The sequence below is a fragment of the Serinus canaria genome, chromosome 9 (genome assembly GCF_022539315.1).
Source record: "Serinus canaria isolate serCan28SL12 chromosome 9, serCan2020, whole genome shotgun sequence".
Classification (NCBI taxonomy): domain Eukaryota; kingdom Metazoa; phylum Chordata; class Aves; order Passeriformes; family Fringillidae; genus Serinus; species Serinus canaria.
The window spans coordinates 3,392,765-3,419,773 of NC_066323.1; the positions used below are offsets into that span (position 1 = coordinate 3,392,765).

The 27,009-nt window shown below is 46.5% G+C and overlaps 1 protein-coding gene across 1 annotated transcript in view; it reads left to right on the forward strand.

The window, feature by feature from the left end:
* Positions 1 to 27,009, forward strand: part of LOC103815278 (multiple epidermal growth factor-like domains protein 6) — a 183,272-nt gene that overhangs the window by 122,712 nt on the left and 33,551 nt on the right. The window contains exons 7-21 of the mRNA XM_050978185.1: positions 55 to 180; positions 4,311 to 4,433; positions 7,079 to 7,201; positions 9,729 to 9,866; positions 12,822 to 12,944; positions 14,556 to 14,678; positions 15,608 to 15,757; positions 18,012 to 18,143; positions 20,645 to 20,773; positions 20,940 to 21,068; positions 22,165 to 22,299; positions 23,289 to 23,423; positions 23,870 to 23,995; positions 24,317 to 24,448; positions 25,297 to 25,425. Of these exons, the coding sequence (XP_050834142.1) occupies positions 55 to 180; positions 4,311 to 4,433; positions 7,079 to 7,201; positions 9,729 to 9,866; positions 12,822 to 12,944; positions 14,556 to 14,678; positions 15,608 to 15,757; positions 18,012 to 18,143; positions 20,645 to 20,773; positions 20,940 to 21,068; positions 22,165 to 22,299; positions 23,289 to 23,423; positions 23,870 to 23,995; positions 24,317 to 24,448; positions 25,297 to 25,425 (1,953 nt within the window). The remainder of the gene's footprint in view (positions 1 to 54; positions 181 to 4,310; positions 4,434 to 7,078; positions 7,202 to 9,728; positions 9,867 to 12,821; positions 12,945 to 14,555; positions 14,679 to 15,607; positions 15,758 to 18,011; positions 18,144 to 20,644; positions 20,774 to 20,939; positions 21,069 to 22,164; positions 22,300 to 23,288; positions 23,424 to 23,869; positions 23,996 to 24,316; positions 24,449 to 25,296; positions 25,426 to 27,009) is intronic.

The following is a 27,009-nucleotide window of genomic DNA, read 5'->3' on the forward strand; positions in this document are numbered from 1 at the left end:
ATGAATTCCCCCAGGTTGCTGACATGCTTTCCTTCCCTGCTTCCTTGGCTCCAGCTGTCAATTCCTGCAGCATTAACAACGGGGGCTGTGAGCAGGACTGTGTTCAGCTCAGTGAGGATCACTACAAGTGCCAGTGCCAGCCAGGCTACCAGCTGAAGGCAGATGCCAAGTCCTGTGAAGGTGAGTCCTGTGAAGACACGCAGTAGAGGCAATTTAAAAGACCCCAGGATGGTGTTTTGGGGCACTGTGTTCATTCCCATTTCCCCCTGTGTGCCAGAAGCAGCTTTGGGAATTGCTTATTGACAGGATTTTAAAATAACACTTGTTTGAGGTGTGAAGTTCACTTTGAATCACAGCTTTGAACAAGATTTTGGCCTCCCAGATCCCTGGCTGCTCCTTGCACAATGATGGTGATGACATAGGTAAGGAACTTAATCGGGATTTAATTCTAACATTTTTATTGCTCATCAAGTTGTATATAGAGTTGGCCTGCATTACATGTTTTATTCTACAAAAAGTCTTCTCTTTATCTCCTTTTGGCTTATCACAGGCTGATTCATTCATCCTCCCCTTCAGGTTTCAAGCACTCTCCAAGCAGAACAGCAATGCTACCTTTGGGTTTGATTGTTGCTTTTCTTTTCTTCTGTATCTTAACATATTCATCAGTTTGGAAGGCAGCCCCCCCATTCCCCAACACAAGCACACACACACCCTTGAACATGCCAGAGAAAGATAAGGCCAAATTTATGGATTTATTGAGCTGAAATTCCTGTCACAAAACCGTTTCCATATGGCTCCTCTTCTGCTCGGAGATTTTACACGCTGTGGATGAAGTGTAAGTAAATCCTGCTGTTCAGATGGCTCCCAGCTCCTGCTGGGTGCAGAGAACCCTTCCCCTTCCGTTTGGGCCCCCCCAAATCCTGCCCTCAGTGGGGGCTGCACCCCAGGGAGCACCCACAGCCTGCTGGCCTCGCTGTCTCTCGGGGGGTGGCCACGTTTTTTCCCTGAGATTATCAAAGAGCCAGAAAAGGGGAGCTCTGGGGAGAAGGGGGTGTCAGAGAGCTTCCTCTGCTGTTCCCCATCCCTTTTCCAAACATCTCGAGATGTGTCTGGCCAGCTGGCTGTGCACAGGGCTTTGGGGTGGGTTTATGGAGTGGTGGGACAGCGGTTGGGTCTGAGTGATGCCAGGTGGGGTGGGAGTTCTCCTGGAGTGCTCAGGGCACAGCTCAAGCTCCCATGGACCACTTCCAAGCTCTGTCTCAGCTGGGACCCCTAAAAGGGGAGGTTTGCCACCACTGTTCACCCCTTCACTTGGTGGGGCTGAAGAGAGTTAGCCACTCACCAAAGGCAGTGCTTTGTCACCAGCCTGTAGTTATTGAGCTCTGGAGAGGGGCAGGGTCAGCTTTGGCTGCAGGTGGGCACCCATTACCTGGGTGCCTGCTTACCCCTGGGTGTTTGAGCCAAAATAAATCACTGCAGCCCTCCCAAGGAGGGCAGCTGTGCTTGGGGAAGGAGGATCTGCCTTGTAAGCAGAGCTCAGCTTGCAAAATGAGACTGAGAAGGATGCTTCCCCCCCATAAATACCTGAGTGAATGAATGCCTGGGAGAGAAAAGGGCCAGGTAAGCCCATGGACAAGATTTTTACAGGAACAAATGAGGATTAAGTGGTCATGAATGCATTTGGGTTGTCAGTTCAGAGATATTTTAAGTAGAAGAGGTGGGAGGAGGAGATTTTTTTTAATTTTCCAACCAAAGTTTGGCTGCTGGAGTCATGGTTCGGATGGAGAAACCACAGTGTCATGAGGGTGTTTGCCACAGCAGGTGTAGGTGCTGTGCAGGTGTGGATTCACCCCTGTGGACTCCTTGGGAGTTAATACTGCACCCACAGCCCTGAAAAGCCTTGGAGAAACACTCAAGCCTGGCAGCTTTTCTCTTTACCACTTTATATTTTCTCCAGTGTGAAGTCATGGTTGCTGTGAACAAGAAAATTCATTTGATAAGGCCCAAACCTCTTTTGTTTAGGTGCTCTAGAGGTCGTGGCAGACAAGACTGTAAACCTGTGGTTTACAGCCTTGTCTGCCCCATTCCTGGAAGTGTCCAAGGCCAGGCTGGATGGGGCTTGGAGCAACCTGGGATAGTGAAAGGAGTCCCTGCCCATGGCAGGGGGTGGAGCTGGATGAGCTTTAAGGTTCCTTCCAACCCAAACCATTTTGGGATTCTGTGTCCTGAGGCACCTGGGAATGAAACCATGCCAGTAAATTTTTCACCATAGTGTTTAACAGCTTGGAGTAGAGCTTTGTAGGATGGAGTCTGTTATCTACTAAAGTTATTAAATGAACCAGCAAGAGGCGAATGTGTGAAAAAAAAACACTAATGAGTTATTTTTGGCTTTTCCTGAAACCTGCTTCTAACAGGAACATGCATATCACTGGAAAGCAAGTCAATCACTGATTGCCTCATGTCCTGAAGATCTTTCCTTTACAACCTTACCTCATCCAAGGACTTCCAAGGCTGCTACCTTTATTTGAATGACTGTTTTACAAACATCCACCGTGTAATTTGTTGTTTGCCTGTTGTCACGTCACAGAGCATTACGAGCTTTACTCCGCGCTGTAATCATTCTCAAATTAAAGCTTTAGCTGCTCTGAAAACCTTCATAATATGCAGGTTTAACAGATGCTGTTTGATAGTGATTTCATTTAATTTACCCAAATAGAAAAGGAATCGGCAAATAACTCAATATTTCATATCAGCAAGGAGTGAGTTCTTGCTTGGAGCTAAATCCTTTGAAGACCGCAAATTGTCGAGCTGCAGAGCCAAGTTGTCAGCCTTGGAAGTGTCATGCACGATGAAGTGCTGCTGTTCCTTGGAAACCTATTTGCAACCTATCGTGTCAGAAGTCCAATTTCAGTTCTACATCCCTAACTGTGCTTTTTTTTAAAAATTTTTTTGGTTTTTTTAGGTGTTTTTCTGTTTAATACTGTCAAGTCAAGCTCAGCCCTGCAGACCGGAACGGTTTTTGTGTTGTGTGTTCCAGAGATGGCAGGAGGTGGCATGAGGCAGTTTGAGGATGTTCTGGGGCTGATTCCTCCTTTACCAAATGGTGGCACAAAATGCCACTTGGCTGCACAGAAAGGGACCAAAGAAAGCCCTGCCCCATATTTAAATCCATATGAAGTAGAGGGTTTTCTCTGCTGTTCCCTCTTCCTGCATAGCCAGTGGAAGAGCAAAGCAGCCTGGTCAGAGCAAAACTCCTTCAGCCCTTCCCAGGGCTCCTCAAACCCTGACTCCAGTGTGGTTGAACTGATGGTGACTTTCCCCTGGGGCTCTGAGAGAAGTTGGTTTGTACAGGGCAAGGCAAATGAGGAATATTGGTCATCTGTCTCAAATCAGACAGTAATGAGTGAAATGCTAAAGCTGAATCAGAATTGTAGGGAAATGAGTATAGCTTTTTATTCAAAGCTAAGCAGAACTGTAGAGGACACATTTTCAAGGTGTCCTCCAAATTTGCCTGTGGAATGTCATTCACCAGAATTTTGGTGTAATGAGTGCTCCAAAGCAAAACCTCAGCCTGGTGCAGAATCTGGTGAGGTCTTAACCCAAGTCAGACCTGTCTGAACAGTCGTGGTGGGTCTGGTTTGGGGTGTGCCCAGTCTCTATTTGGGCAGTATGCTTCCAGCAGGTCCATGTTCCAGAAATAAACCCATACAACACAATGAAACCTTTGAGATGGAGGCTTCTGTAGGCATTTGATAAAAGTTTTTCTAAGTACTTGCCACTTAGGGCAGCTTCTCCTTGAAAAGGTATGTTATTGTTCTAGAAGAGGAAAAAGCCTTGATGTACAACATGAATGGCATATGTTTATAGACTGAAAGATGTCTTTGGGGGCTCTTCAGTGTTTATTTCCTCTCAAGCCTTTTAAATATTCATTGTTTCGTGGTGAACTCCATCATTGTGTGTGTTTATGGATTCACACATACTGGAGTGCTAATTGCTGTTGTTTAGAGAGCTCTTGAAATCTGTTCAGGTACGGCAAAATAACAATAAAATGTACTTTTTTGTCCTACTTCCAGTGTAATACAAGCTCGGTTTCCTGCTGTTTAAAGCCTTGTTGCTGCTCTGTGAAAAATGTTGTCCAGCAACAAAAAGCATCCAGAAAAACAGCAGCTTTACTCACCAGATGCTGTCACATTTTTTTCCCAGTCTAATCTCTTACAGCTACTTCGTCATTAGTTGTAACAATGGCAGGTAAGACCATTTTCAGGCAAAAAGTGACCTTTCAGTTGACAGTGTGCTCTAATTGGTTTCAGTGATAGACCCCTGCACAAGTGGGAATGGAGGATGCTCACAAATCTGTCAGAATGAGAGAGGAATTGCAAAATGCGAGTGTCATCCAGGGCATTCTCTTGCTGCAGACAAAAAGTCCTGTTTAGGTAAGAAACTCTGGGCTCTTTATTGTGAAGAATGTTATTAATCAGTGCTCTGCCTTACTGAGCTGTGAGTGGAAAGGAATATGTTAGACAAATACATGTGTGCATTTTGAAACATTTCTCTCTGTGATACTCACATCACCCCACAGTCTTGAAGGACTTTTCCAGTGATGAAAATTTCTCTGTGATCTCCTAAGTCATGCTTTCTAGCAACTGGATTTGTGAATGCTGTAGTGTTATTCTTGTAGGGTGCCTTTAAAATAATGTCCCAGATACAGCTCCTGGAAAATTGGTTCAAGTAAAACTCTGAACCAGGTCACTGAAAACCTATTTAGAATTCAAAGGGCTTTTTACCTGGAGAACTGTTTCCATATTAATGGAGAAACTACTGTGAAGGAAAAAATCATGATGTGTAAGATTTCCAAAGAGAGGAGCTTAAAAAGTTGAATTCTCAAGTCCTGTGTTTAGCCTGAGGTTGTCAAAAGAATCTGTAGCATTTCTGACCTGAAACTTGGGGGAACTAGAGATCAAAATACCTGCTTTTCTCTTTCAGTGAACCGCTTGGAAGATAGTTTAGCATTTTTATGAAATAAAAAGCATTTTTGGACTTAATGGTGCAAAGATTCTTAACAGCCAAGTCAGGATCATATATATATATAGTATGTTTATATATATATATAATTTTATATATATATATATATATATAAAATTTTCGTAATTTTACACTCTTCTTTTGAAAACGTGGCCAAAATCTTGCCAATATGTAAATTATTGTCTCATATAAAGGGTGCTGGGTGCCTTTCAAAATATTTACTTCCTACCCTGAGTATTTTACTCAGTTGCCTGTAAGCCCTTCTGTGAGTAGAATGGCACATCTTAGTGATTCTCTTTTACTGGAATTACTCATAAGTAATTGCTGAAAATAAAAACTGTTTTCAAGTAATGTACTGATAATGAGTGGATGGAAACAACAGTGGGTTTAGCAGTAGGGTCAGCCTGTTGTTTGTTTTATCTCAGATACACATTGACATCTCTGTTGATTTATGTATAAACTGAGTCACTGAGTTAACTTGCAGTGTTATACATTGGAACAAATTTTCTCCCCAGCCTCATGGCAACAATCTTTTGAATCATTAAGCAGCATGTCTTACCATGGATATACAATTATTGGTTTTTTCTCCTAGAAGTTACTCAATGCCTTTTGCAAAATTCAAGCTGTTGTTTGACTCTCTGGAAACTGAGCTGGAAGGAGACAGAGGGCAGCTGAAGTGTCATACTTCAGCTATTAGCTCTAGGACAGGAAGAAACCTGTGCAGGGTGGTGGCTGTGGTTCAACTTTTTATTTTTTCTATTTAAAAAGAAGAGGAGAAAAGAATATTTACAGCCTTGGCCAGCGCAGTGTGCTCGCAAACTGGCAATTAGAGAAAAAAGGAGGAATAACCCATTTTATTCTAAGCAGCAGCTGCTCCCATGGCTGCTTCAGAGGAGATGTCATTTGTCCTGAAATTTTCATGAGCCAGTGTGTGGTGTTTGCACTGCCTGGGGCCTCTCTTTGCAAGGAGCCTGATTGCATCCATCAAGCTCCTCGTGCTCCAGTGCAGGGGCCACGAGCACAGCACTGGGCACAGCACGTGTGGAGGGACAAAACTGTTAGAAAGTGTGGTTTGTGGGGTAAGAAGTGAAGAGCTGCACATCAGATTGCTCCCTGCCATTTCCGAGACACTGCCCCAGCATCGGTGCAATAAATAATCTGTATTTTGCCAGAAAGATGTCAGAATGGGAAGGACCAGGAGATGCATCAGGGGTTTGCCATGTGGGGTACTAGTCTTTGCATAGAGGTCAGTGCTCTGTGCAGCTGTATTTAGTGTAAATTTTTGTGGGTTTGTTTGTTTTTTTTTAACTAGTTAAAAGTTTTAACTAACTCCTTAAAAGTACTTTTATGTTCCACTGAGCCTTTAGGAAGATGGACACCTTTGGGGACATTTAACTCCAAAATACAGACCAGCAAGTGTGAAGCTGAGGAGCAGCCTGCTTGGCAGAGGATGGGGGAAGAACAGCCTCCTCACTTAAGGCTCTGCAGCTTTTCCTTTCCTCTCAGGGCTGCTGGAGCTGCTGTGGTTGCTGCAGCTGCCTCCCACTGCACTGCTGCAAAGCAGCTGCAGGATTCAGGGATGATCTGTCTCCATCATCCCTGCTGAAACCCAACCACCACTTAATCCAGATCATTTGACATTCAGAGAGTAATCAGCTATTTCCTGTTCCATTAATTTAACTACAGTGGCTTGGAGGACATGGTGATAATTTCAGAGTTTTGGAAGTTTCTTCTGAGTTCTTTACACGAAGTCTTCTTTTCCCATTGCTCTTTTTACAGGAATAATAAATAAGTTGCTTTGGCTGATACTGGAAATATAGTGGTTGATATTGTAAATGTTCATGCTGAGAAGTTCAAGGTCAATGGTGCTCAGAAAAAGATTGTCCTGGAGAATAATGTGAGTGTAATGTTCCTGGGCTCACCGGGCGCTGTCCTTTGCAGGCTGACCCCAGGATAATCCTTCCCGCGGATATTTGGAAACGCAGCCACGTCCATGCAGAGCAGCATTATTTTCTCATTTCAGTATCCAGCTGAACGACTTTCTGTGTGCTTGCAGACGTGGATGAGTGTGCAGAGGGCAGGGCCAGGTGTGCCCATCGCTGTGTGAACACCCCGGGCTCCTTCAGCTGTGCCTGCAGCCCTGGCTTCGAGCTGGGTGCGGACGGGCGGCGCTGCTACCGTAAGTGACCCTGCCCAGCCCTGCTCTTCTTCCTCTCCTCTCTGCTCCCTGCCAGGCCTCACTTCTGATTCTCTGGGATTACCGTCCCCAGCAGAGTAAATGTAGGCAAAAGATCAAGCTTAATACTGTTTTCTTCCCTGCTGCTGCTGCTGGGTTTGCAGGGTGAGGCGTTCCTAAGCCTGTGTTCACAGACCTTAATTACTGCCTTTCAAAGAGCAAATAGCCCTGTTGGTTTATCTTCAGAGTCTGGTGAATTCTGCTGCAGAGCTTCCAGAACGCTGCTGTTCTGTGAAATGTATTCATCCTGCCCTCCTCCTCCTCCTTCTCCCAGCTTTCTTAGAGACCTGATGCAAGAGAAAACCAACACGACGTTCTGCTCTTGTCTTTGCCTGTCTGGGTTTTCTTATGTTTCTCCTGACATTACTGACACTGTTAAGAGGGTGCTTTAAAAAAAAAGGCAACAAAAAAAGAAAGATTTGGGATGAAAACATAGTTAAGCAACTCAAACTTCCCAAGCTAAAGGGAGCCCTGTTGTCTTTCCTCACATGCTTACCTCTTGCCAGCGGGGTTTCTTAATCAACACAGCTTTTCTGGAGAGGGGGACTTACTCCCAGGGCTGCTAGCTGATAGGTGATCCCTGGCCTGCCCTTGAGGGCAAATTTAGATTAATAAAGGAGGTGATGTGGAAGAGTTGGGGTTATTATGGACCTAACATAAGCTCCCTGGAATGCAGACAAAAGCATGACCTGTTTTAGCAAAAAGGTGGGCAAAGATCATTCAATCTAATAATACTGTGCAAGAGCTTTCAGCAGAGCTTCCTTAGGAAAATATGCTGCATGCCAGAGAATGAGTGCTTTATTTAAGAATGTGTGTGTAAGAAATAGTTATTAAGAATGAAATCCAGTTTCGAGGCATTAACATACATTAAAAACAAAACCCAATTATGTGGGAGACATCCTGGAAAGTTATTTCATAGGTGATGGGGAACTGTGAGTGGTGCAATGGCAGAGGAAAAGTGATTAATATAGAGGTATGAAATCTTCTGTCATAGGCATAAAAAAGAGGTTTAGACCACTTAGATTTCATTGTGCTTTTCTGATAATAATTTTTCTGGATGTTCAGCAGATCTCAGGGGATGGTGATTCTCTGTGCCTCATGTACAATATTGCAGAGCAAACAATAAAAATAAAAACATTCTGCATATATTTATGATCAGGATTATCCCAGTGTTTGAGCAATTTACAATCTTTGTTTATTCTTTCATTTCCCAGTGGCTGGGGAAGAGCTGGTATTTCAGTTTTGCTGATGAAGAGCTGGGACAAAGTAAATGATGAAGATTGTGTATGAAGTCAGATTCTGCATTTAATTGCTGGGTTTACTAAATCCCAGCTTAACACACTGGACAGGAGACCAGGGAGATTTCTTCTCCCTGGTTCAAGTAATCCCACTATGCATGAGATGTAGAGATATTTATTCGCTTAATTTATACCCTGTTCCAGCTGGAATTACATTTCTTGTTGGCAAGCAGGTTACTCCCAGGGGTAGGACCAGAGCCCACGAGAACAGATGTGTCTGGGGAAATTCTGTGCCAGATCTGATGGCCACCACTCAGAGCTGGGCTGTTTCTGGAAGTACAGTGGCTCCTTTAGGAAGGTGTTTCAGTTTCCCTACATAGTGGGAGAAATTATTTCCTCTCTAAATAGTTCTGTAACAAAAGCTGGCTAATCCTTCATGAAAAACTTCATAGCTGACCCTATGGTTTCTTTGCATCTTGGAGAAATCATCTGATGAAGAAGTTGGGTGGGAATGAGGGGGTCAGGTGCTCCCTTTATCATGTGAAGGTTCCCTCTGGAATGGCCAGGATGTTCTGAGGACTGTCCAGTGCAGCCCCATGAGGAGGGCATGGAAGTCTGTCAGGGCAAAGGGGGCTGGCAGTGGCACTGTATCACCCTGTCTTAGCTGTAGGGGACAAAGTCTCAGCAGAGGAGCTGCTGTGTCCCCCTGGAAGGGACATCCAAGAATCAAAACCTGGAGGTTGTTTTGCATTGTGGTTGAGTGTCCATTTCACCAGCAGGACTCTGCTGAGGAAGTTTCAATGCCTTTGTGCTTGGGGGATGTTTCAGAACCCAGCTCTTTGCCATTCCCACGCAAAATTTAAAGCTGCTCTTCGGGAAGTGCATCAGGCTGGGTTGGGGGGCACTCCCTGGGCTCCTCAGATCCTTCTGCTCCTCCTTTGGGGCAAGCACTGTGCCCAAACAAAGCATAAACCTGAGGAAAGCTGGGAAGGCTCCTGAACTCAACAGTTCAGTTGACTGCTGAACACTGAACCAGCAGTTCATGGGGACGTGGCTGAATTTGAGAGCATCCACTGTTGTGACACAAGCACCTGGAGCTCCGTGACTCCAAAGCCTGCTCTTCTGGGGAGGGGCTCTGAGCTGATTACACTCACTGCTACAGCACTCGTGGCTGCTGTTTTACACCCTTCGGGCTTGCTTTTTAACACCCTTCTGATTTATTTCCCTGCCAGGCATCGAGATGGAAATCGTGGACAGCTGCCGGGACGGGAACGGCGGCTGCGAGCACGGCTGCGAGCACACGGCAGCGGGGCCACGCTGCTCCTGCCCCCGCGGCCACCGCCTGGCCGGGGACGGCAAAACCTGCTCAGGTAACCTGAGCTGGGGGCAAAACCCGCACAGGTAACCCGAGCTGGGGGCAAAACCTGCACAGGTAACCCGAGCTGGGGCAAAACCCGCACAGGTAACACAAAATGGGAGCAAAAGCTGCACAGGTAACCCAAAATGGGAGCAAAACCTGCACAGGTAACCACAGCTGGGGCAAAACTGGCGCAGGTAACCCAAGCTGGGGGCAGGGAGCAGGTGTGAAGGGCCCGGGGTAAAAATGCGGGTGCTACAGTGGTAGGTGCTGCTGCCCATCTCTGGTCCCCAGCAAGCCTCTCCTGTTGAAAGGCAGGCTGAGTTAACATTCAATGCAGTCAAACCTCCACTCAACACTCACCACAGCTGGTTCAGTGATAGAGGCAAGAAAGGTTTTTTTGCAAGGGTTTATTCCAGCAGAGTAACATTGTCACCAAAGGACAAACCCAGAGAAAGAGGAAAACCACGTGGAGCAGGCAGCTTATAAAGGGGAAGGAGTGGGGAGTGGGCTAATGGGTGGGCAGAGGGTCTCCAGGGGTAGGGGGTGGCCACCAGGGGTACCAAACCGGAGACAGGGGAAGGAGAAACCAGAGGAAGTTGAGACACCAAGTCCATGGGGAGACTGTTTTTCCCTTTGGGAGGGATGACTCCATGGTAAGTAGTTAATGTTTCCAGGGCTGAGGGCTTGGGGATTGACCAAGGGGGGAGAGTTCATGGGATGCTACACCAGGGATCCTGCAGGAGAGCTGTCACTCTGGGAAAGCTGTGCTTTCCCTCCTTCCTCAGGTGTTTATTAACACCATCCTCTGGCAGCACTGCTCCAGCGTGCCTGGCCCTGGGAGCAGGCTGGGATGTGTCCCCAAGGAGGGCAGGGGGTGGCAGTGACACTGCTGCATCACCTGCTGCCATGGTGTGTCTCACCACGGGCAGCCCAAGCATCACAGAACTGAGTTTGTTTCCCTTCCCCTCTCAGCTGGTGGCTGGGAGCAGCAGCAGCACAAGGGCTCCCAAGTGCTGCTTGCACAAACTGCACTTGGTGCTCCAGAGCCTGCTGTGCTCCCATCAGATTTGCTCAGTGATGGGGTTACACAGCTGCCTGAGAGAAGTTTCACTTTGTTGCTTTCGCCTCCTGAGTTAGACTTGGGTTTATTTTGAGACATGAGCTTAAAAACTCATTCATGTTTTAAGCAATTCTACTATGAGATTTTTTTTTTGTGTGTGTATGTTTGTTTTATGTTTTTGTTTTGTTTATGACTTTTGTCATGCAAAATGTATCTCATTCTGCTTTGGGCTTGCTGTCACTATGCCATTACGATTTTCAAGAATAGCCAGGAAGAGAGGGGGAATGGAAAAAGGAACAGGCACCACAAAGCAGTGCAGTGAGATATGAGATGATGAGAAGAGGTAGAGAGTGGGAGCACTGATGAGTGTGAGAGGCATTACAGACAAAAGGAGTCTTGCAAGGAAAAAAAGCCAAGAGCAGGAGAGAGGAGGAGCAGGGGAGGAGGGAAGCACTGAGGGCTGCAAGGGCGGGTGATGATGGATCTTGAAAAGCAAAAACAGAAAAAGTTTGGGAGGCAGATTTGGAGCCAGAGCCTGACAGGGGTGGGTGGCTTGCACAGTCTTGTCTGTACAGCTGACAGGAGGCAAAGCAGCCTCCTGCCCACATCCCAGCTCGGTGACCTGCTGCTGGGGCGTTCAGAGGGAAGCAGATACTCCAGACACAGCCAGGGAATGGGGAGAACACAGAGGAAGGCTGAAGACATGAAAAGTTGCTCTTAACAGCAAAAACCTCCTTTTTGTTGGATGCAGACTTTGCATTCCTGCACAAACAAGGGGCTGTTGCTGGAACCCAGAGCAAGGCATCACCTGATGTACTGCAGAGGAGCTCAGCTTGTGACATTTCTGGAAAACACTGCCTCAAATAACCTGCATTAATCATTTTCACACTGACCTCCTCACCTCGATTGATTAATTACATTTTCTTTCTCCTGTCCGTGTTTCCTCATAAAGTTGGTGCTCCTTCCAAGGTTAATTGAGACACTGACCTTTCCCACCTGCAGCTGCTCAGCCAGGCCACGTTCAGAAGCATTTTGCAGACTCAGCATTGACAAGGTGGCCCTTGGATGGCCACTGACCTGCTCAGCAGCCTGACAGCAGCCAGGAGCCTGCAGTGCACAGATAACAGCTCAGCTCTCCTATCTAATCACCAGAACAGTGGTGTCAATGATACCAATTTCTGAGCGGGCACAGAGCAGGAGGAGGCAACAGGAAATCAGTTTCCAGAAACTACAGCTGAACCTTCCAGGCTGCTGCTGTCCAGCAAGTGCCTGGTTGGATCAGAGCATTGGCAGTTTGCATTGTGTAAGGTTGAATGTAAAGAAGTCTAAATGGTCAAATGTAGCTTAAACAGAATGTTTTTGAGGGCTGGTGGGCCCTTGCTGTTGTCTCTTTTCACAGAACCATAGAATATTCTGAGTTGGAAGGGACACACAGGGATCATTGAGTCCCACCCCTAGCCCTGCACAGACATCCCAACAATCCCACCCTGGGCATCCCTGGGAGCATTGTCCAAACCTCCTGGAGCTCTGGCAGCTGTGCCCCATTCCCTGGTCAGCCTGGGCAGTGCCCAGCACCCTCTGGGGAAGAACTTTTTCTGATATCCAACCTAACACTCCCTGACACAACTCCAGCCATTCCCTCGGGTCCTGTCCTTGATCACCAGCAATTCCAGCTGGTGTTTTATAAATCTCCTCATGGCAGCTCAGACTTGCACAGGAGATGCCCCTCCCAGGAGGGTCCTGGCTGCCATGGGAGAAGGTAGAAGGCAGCTGCAGTCAGGATTCAGTGTTTATGTGGTTGAAGGAAGGTGTAAAGCAGCAAGTGCTGCAGCCCAAAAGCTCTCAGCAGAGCTGTGGCAGCAGCTGGGGGTCTCGTGGGCTGAACGTGCTGCCCTTTCTTTGCAGATGTGGACGAGTGTGAGACTGGGGAGTCCTGCTGCTCCCAGTTCTGCATCAACTACGCGGGGGGCTACGAGTGCGCCTGCAAGGCGGGGTTCCAGCTCAGCGCCGACGGCTGCTCCTGCGACGGTGAGCGCTGGGATGGGCTGGGCTGGGCTGGGCTGCAAGGCACCTAAATGTCATCTCATTCCACCCCTGCTGTGGGCAGGGACACTGTCACTTGTGCACGGGGTTGGGGCAGGAACAGGCGAGAGGCAGGATCGGAGCAACGGCAAAGAAGGATTTTATTCAAAAGAACCGCGCATTTTTTATGGAGAGGTGGACAGATTCTGTTCTATCGGCTAACTAACTGAAACATCTTTCTCATGCACTTTCCTTGAGAGGAACGGAAAAGCAAGGTAGAAAAACACCACCTGCAAATTGTTTATAGTCAACAGGTTATCACATCTTTCCAGCTCCCTAAAACTTCTCACAAGCCGCTGTGAGAAACGCTTGCTGTTTCCCTCTCTCTGTCCCATGGCATCCACAGGACACCTCCCACTAGACCAGGCTATAGTGGATATTTTATTTTTGCCCCTGACAAAGGGAGAGAAATAAGGTATCTGACTCCATCTTGTCAGAGGGCTAATTAAATGCTTTTTTATACTATATTATTCTATACTATATTACATTATATTATATTACATCTGAAATGAATGTGCCAAGCACTCAACTCTGCACACACTGCCAGAATCTTGTGGCTGTCGGGTGACAGTCCTCACACACACACACACCTGGCCCTGATAGGCCAAGGAAATAAAACACCATCACTCTGGGTAAACAACCTCCATATTGCATTCTGCTTTGGCACAACACAGGCACAGCAAATAAGATAAGAATTGGTTTTTCTTTCTCTGAGGTTTAAAGAATGTGAAACCCAGAAATACTCTTGGGAAGAATTGTGTCTTGCTTTTCTCTGTGAAGAGAAATGTGGCGACACCAGGCTGCTCCAACCTGACCTGGAACACGTCCAGGGATGTGGCAGCCACAGCTTCTCTGGGCAGCCAGGGCCTCACGACCCTCACAGGGAAGAGCTCCCTCCTAATATCCCGTCTAAACCTTTCCTCTGTTAGTCTGAAGTCATTCCCACTTGTCCTGCATCATTCCATGCCCTTGTCAAAAGCCTTTTGGTACCAGTGGCTCGCTCTAACTAATCACAGCCCAGGGTAGAAGAAATGCTGTCAAAGCCCTTTGCAGGGCTTTGTGGGCACTGCCCTATGGAGAGTCACTGACCTTATGCCAGCTTTGCTGATAAGGTTTTTACAAATGTTTCATTTCCTCTTTGTGAGGCTGGAATACAGGAATAACCCAGCATCCAGCATGGGGAAGTGGGGATGTGGTAGAGGAGCCAGCAGAGAGAAACTTTCCCTCCTCTCTCCATGGACACACTAAACTGATGTGTGTTAAAACACTCCTTCCACAAAAAAAGAGCCCTCAAAATAACTGAAGGATCAACTGAGCTTAACAGTTTAAAGCATCTGTTTTCACTCGAGACAAAAACATCTGAAATAATCTGCTCCCTGTTGCCCTGAAATGTTTTCATACCTCCAATACCAGAGAGAAACAGAGAGCCCCAAAACACATAAGAAAAATTGTGTTTTCTTATGTATAGAATAATTTGTCAGATGCAGCTGGGCACAGCATGGGCTCTCCAAGCAGAAGTACTTGTTCCTAATCACCATTTATGTCTGGATTTTCTAGATGTGGATGAATGTCGTCTGGATAATGGCAACTGTGACCATTTCTGTGTGAATTCCCTGGGGTCCTACGAGTGTGCCTGTAAGGAGGGTTACAGGATTGGGGATAGCAGATGGGCCTGCGTGGGTGAGTTCTTCTCAAAACTTGAGGGCCATTAAGCACTTCCCACTGATTTAAAAAGTGATTTTTAGAGCAGGGATTTTCACACATCCTGGGATTTTGGGAGCCCAACTTGAGCCATCTCTGAATGTGGCAGGGCAGGGCTACATGCAGTGTGTGGATCCAAGTTCATCCTCCAGTAATGGCTTTTGCCAAAGATTAATGGTAGATGAACACTTAAATCCCCTGGACACGTTTGAAAACTTAAAGCTCCTGGTTTAGAAATAAATACTATTTTGACACTTTTCTTGCACTGTTTGATGAAGTTTAACATCCTGTGGGAAATAAAGAAGGTAGCCAGATTCTTCTTTGATCAACCATGGCAACTTTTCCGTTAGTCAGTGACGTTATTCTGGATTTCTGCCAGTCTAACCAGTCCAGAGTTTAGCAGAGCAACTCAGTTTTATAACCAAGTTTAGCAACTGCTAAACCTTAAGCCAGAGTTTGATATTCTAACCAACACCAAAGAGAAAGCCAACTGATTTCCCGTCATTTTAAGGCCCAGGTTTTAATGTTTCTGAGAATAAATTGCACAGCCAGCCTCACTTTCTATTTGTCATCTCCAAAATGAGCAAGAGTAATGACCTTCATTAGCTAAAAATAATCTCAAACTTCAAGTGAGGAAAATGAATCTCCTCATTTCATTTTGATTCTCTGGGAGCAGAGTTTTTTTCCAGAAGAAGGAAAAGGGAAAGATGGGGCGGGGAGGGCGTCTCCCCTTTTCTGTCTATTTTCTTTTTTGCATGGCAGAAACTCTGTAAGTACAGATGAGAAAATGCCTGGGCTGGGACTGCTGGGCAGAGGTGTGACTGGAACATCATAATAGAAGAAAAGATGTAGATGAGAGGCGGTGGAGGCAGGCTGAGGTGCTGATGGCTGTGTTTGTCCAGCCCTAGGTGTGGAGGAGGCGGATGCAGAGGAGGCAGCAGGGCTGGCTGGTGCCCCGGGGCTGCAGTTCCGAGGGCCCCCCCAGCTGCTCCACCTCGCCCTCAGGGCCCTGGAGGATGGAGACCCCCGAGGAGAGCTCACCCTGGTGCACAGGGTCGGTGAGTGACGTGCAGGGCCCTGAGCCAGCACTGCAACCTGGGGGGATCGTCCTGGGAGAGGATTTAGGGCTGGGCTGGCAGGGCTCAGCATCATTAATCCTGCATCCTGCAATCCTGCATCCTGCCTGTCTCCGTGTTCCATTCCAGATCCAGGAGGCTGCCTGGATTCTTTGGGAGGGAGGAAGGGGAAGAGTGAGCAGCACAGCAAGAGGTGGCTGGGAGGCTCTTGGGAAGCAGGGTGTCTGCACAGAGCCCAGGGGCAGCAGCCACAGAGAGCTCGTCATGCCAGGGCTGAGAGGATGGCGTGGCTTACTGCAGGGCACTGGGGAAACTCCCTTCCTCCTAGAGCTGGGAGCATGGGTCCCTCTTTACAAACCCTTTTATTACAACTGGAGGCTTTTTGTTTAAGATATTTGCATTTAGTCTGTGTTAAAAACAATCCTCTGAAGATTCAGGTTTCCCTTGGCTCTCTGGGAAAAGCACCAACCCATCCACGTGTTGCTCAGCTCAAGTGGTAGCAAACAGCTCAGGAGTACCCACTGTCACAGGAGTGGGTGCAGAACAGCTTTGCACCCACCTGGGCTTTGCATGATTCAGTCTTTCCGCCCAAAGGTGGAAACTTCACAATTTTAACAGCATGATGAGGTGAAACCCTCAGTTTGCTTTGTGCTGAGTGCTGGTGGCTCACCAGGGAGGATTTCTTGGTTTTTTCCTATGTGTGTCCTGTGATTTTTATATAAACTCCATGATTACCCATCTGAGGACCGTGCCCTACAGGCAAAAATCAGGAGCTGGTCTTGACTTTAATAAAAAATTACCTTATTTTTGTGAACAAAACTGTTAAGACCATCCCAAATCACACAGCATCCAGCCGGACTCAACCACAACGATAACCAACTGGGAAACAGATAAATGAGATAACCACAGGCAAAATTATCAGGCCTAGAAACCACAATCAAATATTTATTGACCACTTTTTGCATGTTTTATTTATATTTAGCTACAGAAATTTGGGTATTATCAGTCACAGCTGAGCAGCTGCACTTTTTCTAATGCTCAGGCTCTGCAGCATGCAGTGGTTTGTATGAAAACGTGATGGAAAAAGGAACTTTAAATGGCTTAGTAAGTTCTTTTACCTCCCAAATAGTAATTTATTCCTTGTGTTTTCAGACCTGGTTTTGTGCTGCTATCTCTATTCTTAAAAAGCCTGCTTTAACAGTAAGCTGGTGCAAGCAACAAAATATTTTCTATAACTTGAATGACTTTTTAAGGTGAAAGCATGATGTTTTTACTGGTGGTCTGTATTCTTCTCCTGAAGTATGAATTTGTGCCCTTTTCCAAATGGGAGCACTGGGATTCTAAATGTCCCTGAAAGCTTGGGCATTTGTTCAGCTACAGAAAAGGGAACAGTTGGGTGCTCAGCCCTAGAGGAAATCTGGCCTCACACAGAAAAATGTTGGTGAAATGCAACCAGCCTGTAACTTACTGAAATAAGGCTGAATAAGCTGCCAGCTCACTTTCAGGTGCTGTTAAAAATCCCCTTCCAAAAAGCCTCCAGCTGCAGCCATTAAGCCCTGAAGGCTCTAAACTGTGTGGATGAGATCTTCAATGCCACTGAAGTATTTTACCAGACAGTCACTCTATTTTGCATGCCTGTCTCAATATGTCCAACAAAGAGAATGTGAGGGTGGCAAGGGATAAAAGGAGGGTGGGGAAGGAGAGGAAACAATGCATTTTCATATCAGGTTTCCTGTATAAAACTCTTCATATCCATGAAGAGAAGAGACATGTAAATAAATGTGTATTTTGCTTTGTTTTCCTAGAACACTCACACTGTGTGGTGAAAATACCACTGAACTATGTTTAAGTAGCGCTATATCCACTTCCTGCAATCAAACAGGGATAGCCTAGCAAGGAGAGAAGGAAACTCCCAATAAATTCTTCCAGTTATATACAGTGTTGTTGTCGAGCATTAGGTGCAAATTCACTTTTTCTGAAGGCAAAACTCTTCCTTTTAAAAAGTAGCTCAAAGTGCTTTTGGCTGGAGAATTACAGCATTTAGGGGAGCAAATTCCAGCAGAACACCCAGCTTTCCTTTCACTTAGAAGCATGAAGAGGGAATTCAGGAATGCCCACTTTGCCGTGCCTTTTGTGCCGAACCGGCGCTGTTTCGCAACCCAGCCGTAGGTAAGAGCTTGTGGAAGGGGTTTTGCCCTGCTGCTCACTCAGCCCTGTGCTGTTTCTTTGCTGCCAGTGTGCCTGGGTGACACGTTTGGCCAGGACTGCAGCCTGAGGTGTGAGGATTGTCTGCACGGGGGCCGCTGCAACAGTGAGCGCAGCGGCTGCGTCTGCCCGCCCGGCCGGGCTGGTGCCATCTGCAACGAGAGTGAGTACAGGGCTGGCAGGGGGACTGATCCTCCTGCAGGGCCTCTGCACGGGGGGACTGGGAGGAACCTCTTGTTCTTTTCATCTGTGAAGCTCCTGAAGGGGCACAGCTGTCTCGTAACCAAAGCTGTTGTGCTGGGGCGTGTGAAATAGGAGCTGTAAGCGATGCCGCAGTACAGAGAGGTCCCTGCACTTCTGCAGTACAGAGAAGTCAGGACAGAGTCATCCCTGTCCTGAGTATTTGGTGGTTGCTCATTCCTACTTGCTCTGCTGCTAAAAGACGATGAAGTTTGCTGGCCATGCTTTGTTCCACAACCTGCCTTGGTAACTTCCAGAAGTCTGCCCCAGAAGTTGGTGTGACAGCCTGGGTGGACACGTATACTGAAATTGACTTTTTTCCATTGTAACACCCCAGGACATTGCCTTTAATTTTTTTTTTCTTACGTTTTCCATGTCTTTTTCCTGATCATTCTTTTTATTATTAGCATCACTGTCTTGGAGCAGTTAATTTTTCACATTGGAAGTGGTATTTTTCAGAATTCTGTTGCCAAGTCAGTGCCCTTTATAGCAGGTTTTCACTCTCCTTGCTCCTGTTTCCTGGCAGAAGATCTTTCTGATTCAGAGGCATGTGTCAAAACCCATTGGAAAGAGAGTGGTGATTTCTTGATGTGCTGTTCTTCATCTGCAGTTTGGCAAAACTTGTCTGCTGCTTGTCTGAGACATCATACAGCAGATTTCCTGTTTGAGATGGGTCCCTCCATTTCGTGGTGTGTGACATGATGGCCCATCATTCTCAGAAAGTCTTTGCTGTCACTGGTGAGACAAAAAGTCGATGAAAATTTATTACTTGACATCAGTAGACAACACTCTTCAGGTTAATTGCCATCAAGATTGTTTAGGAGACGTCATCACATGGACAGAAATGTAGAAAAATCAAGGAAGTGATTGAAACCAGCAGTCTGCCTGTGGTTATTTTGGGAGACTGATGGTGGGTTTGGTTTGTAAACTCTGGGGGCAGCTAAGAGAGTAGGAATGGGGAGGATTAAAAGGATAATTTCCAGTCTAAGACAGTTCAAGCTATCAAATGAGGATATTCTTACTTCTTCCCCTGGTGTGCTGGTAGTTCAGGATAGATTATAAAAATTTCAAGGCAGTATCCAAATTCTTTAGTTCATTTCATAAATAATAAAATTTATTATGTATATTTGCACTAGACTTTCATGCCTTTAGTCTAATAGAATTCACCTCTGGAATTTAAAGAATTTAACAGGACTGTGTTATTGAGCTAAACCTGCTGTCTGATGAGGTCAGCAGGGACAGTGATAAACACAATATCTAATCTGTATTAATTACTCATGTGTGATTGCTTTCACTCTTTTCTCTTGCATTTTTTAATATACAGCACAATTCATGGGTTTAGGGTGAGCAGGTTTAGGGTTTAGAGCTAAAACAATGGAGAAAACTGGAACTAAATTTCTCTAATAATGCACCAAAGAAGCCAAATGGAAATTGATGTGAAATGTCAACTTTCTTAATGTACATTGATAAAACGTCAGTGAAGTCAGATGACTCCAGCAACTGTATCCACTCAGGCTGCAAACAGCAGAGCAAGGCTGCATCTCACCGTTTGTTTTTGCTGTTGTGGATCCATTGCTGCCATGATTACCTGGGGAGTTTCAGAAACTACATTTGAAAAGCAAGATATTATTTTTATAATAGTGTTTGGGAGAGAAAAAAACAATGTTTAAAATATTTGTCTCCGAGTGTTCCAAGCTGTGCTCTGATGTTTAAGCTTTGGGCTTGACAAGCAGTGGTTTTTGAGCCTGTGCTTTGTGGGGAGGGCAGCATGTGCTGGGGAGGGAGTACATGGCAGTACTTCCCAAAACTTGGTCAATTCAGTGTCCTTTGAGATATCCTAGTAAAAATCAGGTGGATGTATTTTTCAGAAGAATATGACTTTGTTTAGAGCCTGTTCAACTAAAAGAACTCTCTCCTTGCTCACAGTTTTCACAGAATCACAATTAGGCTGGAAAAGACTTTTTGAGACTGAGTCCAACCTATGACCCAACACCACCTTCTCAACCAGCCCATGGCACTGAGTGCCACATCCAGTCTCTTCTAACACCTCCAGGGATGGTGACTCCACCAGGCAGCCCATTCCAGTGCCCAGTCACACTCTCTGTGAGGAAATTCCTCTTGATGTCAGACCTGAATCTCCCCTGGTGCAGCTCAAGGCTGTGTCCTCTTGCCCTGTTGCTGGCTGCCTGGGAGAGGACATCAACCCCCCACCCTCTTCTCAGGGAGTTGTAGGGAGCAGTGAGGTCTCCATGAGTTTTCCAAGCTGAACACCCCCAGCTCCATCAGCTGCTCCTCACATGACTTGTGTCCCAGACCCTTCATCAGCCTTGCTGCCCTTCTCTGTGACCAAAGCCTTGTTTTGCTTCCTTTACAGCAGAGGGGAAGTGTTTCTTGCTGTGCTCACAGCCCCTGCTCTCTCCACAGCCTGTCCCCCCGGGACGTTCGGCAGAGGATGCGCCGGTGTCTGCAGGTGCCAGAATGGAGGCTGGTGTGACCCTGGCACGGGGCAGTGCCACTGCCCACCCGGTGTGCTGGGCCAGCTCTGCGAGGATGGTATGGCTCCAGCTCTGCCTCAGCTCTCCACTTTTCCCCCCCTGATCCTTTATTTTAAATAGTGAGCAGAGCAGAGGGTGGGAAAAGCCAGTGGTGGCGAGGCTGTGCAGAGCCCCAGCTCTGGTCTGTAGCCACTGATGCCTTCCTGTGTTTGTGCACTCCAAAGGTTGCCCAAAAGGTTTCTTTGGGAAGAACTGTAACAAGCCATGCAACTGTGCCAACAAGGGCCACTGCCACAGACTGTATGGAGCCTGCCTGTGTGACCCCGGGCTCTACGGCCGCTTCTGCCACCTCAGTAAGTCCCCAGTGGTTTTGGGATCTGCTCAACGTGTGCACAGTGGGACAGTCTGTGAAAGATTCCACATAACCTACAGGGGCTGGCAGAAAGGAAAGAGAGTGACTTCTTGCACAGTCAGACAGTGCTAGGACAAGGAGGAATGGATTTACTAAAACAGTGGAGGTTTAGCTTAGATGTTAGAAAAATGTTCTTTGCTGTGAGGGTGGGCAGGCCCTGGCACAGGCTGCCCAGAGAAGCTGTGGCTGCCCCGACCCTGGAAGGGCCCAAGGCTAGGTTGGACAGGGCTTGGAGCAGCCTGGGATAGTGGAAGGAGCTGGAATGAGATGGGGTTTATTACCTTCCAAACCATTCTGTGATGAAATGATCAGACTTTGGGTTCTGCAATAGTCTGGGAGTAGCAGGAGTACAGGACTTTTGAAATGTGACAGGAAGCCCCAGAAGCTTCTTTTCCTCTAGTGATTAATCTTTGCCATGAGGACTGAGATTTTCTGATGCTCAAAGGTGAGGATTATAGGTGGGGTGGACAGGTTAACATTAGTGTTATTGCTGAGCTTGGAATCTGGTTGGAGCTGGTTGGTGACTGCTGATGGGTTGAAGTGGGAGCTGGGGAGCAGGGCTGGCTGGGACAGGATGAGGATCAGACATTAGATGGAATAGAAAGAATTAAACCAAAAACTTTGAAAAATAGATGATCCAGTTTCTTTGTACTTACAGATTTTGTTTGCAAAATCCATGCAAGATCAGAAATCTTTTGTTTTATTTTGTTTGGGGTTTTATTATGAAAGCTTTTGTCTTGGAGTGCACCCAAGTTTTTTTCATTCGGAAAATCAGCTGAGTTTGCTTTGAAATGTTTCTGGTTTCTGCATTCACCGTGTATTGCTGATATGAAATGAATGACCCAGCACAGGGATCATGTAAACTCTTCTCTTACCCACCTACACATGAACAGGTGCTGCACTGGGGCAGGGGTGTACTGGCTGAAAGCAGAACTGAGGTTTTGCTTCTTGCAGCAGTTGCATTCTGCAGCAGTGTGCAATTTCAGCCAGCTCCTGCATAATTGCAGAGCTGATGCTTCCTTTTCTTGTGGCTGCAGCCTGTCCCAGGTGGGCCTTTGGCGCGGGCTGCTCGGAGGAGTGTCAGTGTGTGAAGGAGCACACGCTGGAGTGCAGCCCCAGGAACGGCTCCTGCACCTGCCAGCCTGGATACCACGGCAAAAAGTGTCACAAAGGTACCACCCACAGCCAGGTCCCCACATCTGCTCGTTCCTTTGCCCCAGTGACATCTCCTTCTTCCACCCATTGGCTTTGTTTGGCTGCTGCTACTCATCTGTTCCTATCCTACTATGGTTTTGTGGGGTTTTAACCCTGCTAGGGTTGCAGGGACACTGAGGGGAATAGAGCTTAGGAACTGGAGGAGTTTTAGCCTGGTCAAATGACAACAGAAATCCAGAACCTAAATCCTAATGCAACCTTAAGTAGTGAAAATCATGTGAGTTTTTATTTCTGTGCTTTTTTGACACAGTCAGTAAAAAAGTGGCAAAGTCTGTGTTCTATGGCAGTGGGGTGATTTGTAAACAGGTTCAGTAATGCTGCTTTTCCTTCAGATTTGCAGCTCTTTGAATTCAACTTACTCTTTGTAGTTTTTGGGGGCAGTTCAAAGAGAATTGTATCCTGCATTCATGTTTGCATGTCTCAGTAGCCCTTTCCAGACAGCAGTGGAGTAACCCAATAACGATTTTCCCTTCAGATTTTTCTCTGGCCAGGCAGGACTGTGTTGGATTTATGGCAGTAACTCTGGTGGGTTTGGTGGAGAGCAATAATGACAATATTTAATATTTTTACTATTCTTGTTGATGGGCTGAATTCTGACAGGGAGCATGCCTTGCCCAGCGCTGGCTGTGCACCAAGGCAGAGAGCAGCAGAACTTAGACATCAAAGAAGAGAATTCCATCATGTATTTAATTGAATACATCCTCAAGTATTCTAATTGAATAAATCTTTAAGCATTCTGCCACTCTGTTTCTGGGTTACATTTAAGCAGTAACCTCTTTGAAATGTAAGCATTTATTAAGTATTTACACTTTGTTAGCATCACCTCTAAAATGTACATTATAATATATTCTCTGCAAGTTTCTGCCAAATTATTTTCTGGTTTTTGTTCACTTCTCTTAACTTATCCTATTTCTTATACCTATTCTGTATCTGCTTGTATTTCCAGAGTGCACCCCGGGGTTTTATGGGGCTGGTTGCAAACTGAGGTGCAGCTGTCCTCCTGATGTTCTGTGTGATCCTGAGACAGGAGCCTGCAAACATCCGTGTCCAGCTGGGTTTCATGGAGAAAAATGCCATTTGTGTAGGTACTCACTGCATGTTTCCCTGGGAGATACGCTTGGGATGGGAAAGCTTATTGAGGAAACTTAGGTTCAGATACAGAAGTTGCAGACAAACAGGCACATTTGTTGTTGATACGAGCTGGCAGCTCCCCACTGAAACCAGACTGATATTTGGAGCCTGGCAAATGCTGTCTCTTTCTTTCTCTCTCCCTGCAAAGGTCGAGGCACAAGGCTGAGGCCAGTTACCCAAACTAACATTTGCCCAGGTAAAAATAGTTGCTTTTAAAGCTTCAGGCACAGATTTTGCAGGGCTCTGCTGCAGTTCATTTCAGAACACCAGTTGCTCAGACACTACTGCTAACACTGATCACTTCTACCAGCACAGCTCAGTTTGAAATAGGTGGCAGTGGTGCCTCCTAATGTCTTCAAAATGTTCCTAACCATGACTTTGGGGTTTTTTGTCCAGCTTGTCAGCCTGGCAGCTTCGGGATGGGCTGCAGGCAGAGGTGCAGCTGTGGAGGAGCCCCGTGTGACCCGAGGACAGGGCAGTGTGTTTGCCCAGCTGGGAAAACTGGTGCTACATGTGAGCAAGGTGTGTGAGGTGCTGGACCAAGGTAGGGAGTGCCTAGCTTTGGAAGACGTGATGGGAAGTAGAATTGGCTGTTTCCCAAACCAACAAACAGACAAACTGTGATGGAAATTGGGAGAGAGCCTTTGGTCTCTCTTGAGCTGGGTACTTGTGTGCCACAGTTTAATGACTGGGCTGACAGGGATGTACAACAATGTAATGTAACAATCCAGCTCAGTTTTAGTTTTACTATTATTTTTAAATTCTTCAGGGGAGCAGCAGAAATCTACAACTGTCCTGAAGCAGAAAATGGCACTGGTTACACCTCATGTGCTTTTCCTACAGATTGCCCAGATGGCCAGTGGGGACCAGACTGCCAGAACTCCTGCGAGCCCTGCGCCAACGGGGGACAGTGCAACAGGGAAACTGGAGCCTGTGACTGTCCCCCTGGCTACACTGGGCCATCCTGCTCTGAGAGTAAGTCCTTGCCTCAGCCTTCCCAGGAAAAGAAAGGTTGAAAATTCAGGTTATGGTCTGATTTCTGCCTTCTTACTCTTTTGTGAGATAAAGCATGCTGATTTGAGATTGAGTGCCCTTCATCTCCAGGAATTCCCCAGGTTGGATTTGACATTATTTGTGGGAGGCAGATTGCAGATAAATGCACGTGATCAGCTAAGCTGAATCCCAATGGATGTTATCATTAGACCTAATTTATGGCAAGCTGAACTTGGAAATACAGCGTTTAACAGCCACGCCACTGGTGGTGTAAATCCTGGCTGTCTGGCAAGAGGTGTGACCAGCTGGCCCACGTGGCATCATTCTTGAGTTATGCTTGCAGCAGCATTCCTTGGTGTAGATCATTTAGGATTAAATAATAGTAAAGATGGGGGATCAGTATCAGTGATATCCCTGCAGCCAGAGACCAGGGGAGCAGTTCAGGGAACTGTTCTGTGCTGCTCTTCAGCCCCTGGGTGTTAAAAGGCTGTCTGAGTGTGGCTGTTGAGCTGCACAGAGGCTCTCAGTGCCTTGGTGGCACATTTTTAATTCTTGTTAGTCATAAAATGGCTTTTGAGGAAGGTTTTTCTCCTCTGAGGAAACAGCCTGATGCACAGGAGTACCCGAAAGCCACTCAGGCTGTTCCCACATTGCAGGACTCAGCCCCAGACCCCCAGGGTGCAGACCCCAGATATTTCTGTGTTGCTGTTTTGGTTCCTGGATTCAGCTGGAGCCAGTTTTGGGGGGTGAGCTGTGGCTGCCTGTTTGGGAGGATGGGTCTGTGGCCGGGCTGTGAGCTGGGTGAAGTCACAGCCTGTCTCTGTTTGCAGCCTGCCCCGATGGGCGCTATGGGCAGAGCTGCCTGTGGCTGTGCAGCTGTGGCAGCAGTGCCCAGTGCCACCACGTCACTGGGGAGTGCTCCTGTCCCCCGGGCTGGACTGGCCATGACTGCAAACACCGTAAGTCAGGGCACACGGCACCTCCTGGGGGCTGCACGTTTGCACTGTTTGCTCTTAGTTTATTACAGTTTTTTAATATAGTTTTGCTAATCTTACTGCTTCTGAAATGGTGTGTTTGTGGGTTTGCACAGCCTGGGTGGGTATAATCCTTCATTATCCAGGTTCAAAGCATGGAAATAGATGGCTGATGAAGCGCAAAGTATTGATATAAGCTCTTATTTCAACACTATGGATCCCTTTGCCCAATACCATCTGTCCTGTCAGCATTTTGACTGACAGACAGTTTTGTTTTTCATTTTCAGTGCAGATTAGTTTTGAGATTAATTCTCCATTTCTCATTTTGTTTGGGGGAGATTTATTCAACAAGTGAGTGGCATGTACAGTCGTGTGTCTAAAGGTCACTTTTTAACTTGGGAATATAAATGCTGTGAAAATTTCTGTTCTCTGGAAGAGCAGAGCATCCTTCTGTTGACTTTAGCATAGCTCTCCATATTGGTGGCTGTGTGAGAGAGTAGATTTGCCCTTTTTGGATGGCACCATATAAATGTGAAGCCATCCTCTCTTTTCCTGTGACACATCTCTTCTGCTTGATTCATTGTGATGCCTCTTGCAAAAAGCCAACAGAAGACAAACCTCTTTCTAAACTTTGTCTTAAACACATAAAGTCATTTAATTGGCAGTGTTGATAGCAGCAAGTTTTGCACCTGACTTCTCAGGCTCTGTTTGGAAGAAAATGCTGGGAAAATCTGAAGTTTCCACCCATATGCATATTTTAAAAATCAAGCCAGTTGGTAGTGTGTAAAACCACTGAGATGGCTTTTCACTTTTCAGCTCCCTGGGCTGTCTAGGGAATTGAGAGACCATGACAAAGGAAAGCTTTTATTTCTATTCAGGATAAGATCTGAGAAAAACTGTTTTACAGTAGTATCTTGGTACAGCAGCTCTTCCAGCTATTGCAGACCAGGCATTAAACAGATTCCCAACTCCAGAATCAGGTTTCTGTTGCCCTAATTGGAACTTTCATCTTCATCCTTTACTCGAAAGAAAGGACCTGCTGGGGTACACTGGTGTAATCGTGTCAGTGCTCTGTGATTTCAGGATGAAAGCAATAAGTTGCTTTAACAAACATTGTGAGATTCCTTTGTGTCCATGCTGCATTTCCCTGTATTTTGGGGAAGGCATGGAGGGTGCTCCCAAATCTGTCTGGTTAAACACATTAACTAATTCTGGTTATGCAGATTTTCGTTGAGTGAGTCAATAGCTGATATTTTATTTCCATAAAATTGTAGATTTGTCACTGATGGGTGTGGATTCACAGCATCACCAGGCTGGAAGAGACCTTTTAGATCATTGAGTCCAGCCCATGCTTGAACACCGCCTCCACTAAGCCATGGCACTGAGTGCCACATCCAGTCTTTATTTAAACACACCCAGGGATGGTGATTCCACCACCATGGGCAGATGATTCCAGAACTTCATCACTCTGGATAAAGATAAGAGTGATAACTTTATCACTCTCCAGCCACTTGAATGTACCACTTGAATCTGCCTTCTAGAGGAACCCCTCCGAGGGTTCTCTCCAAA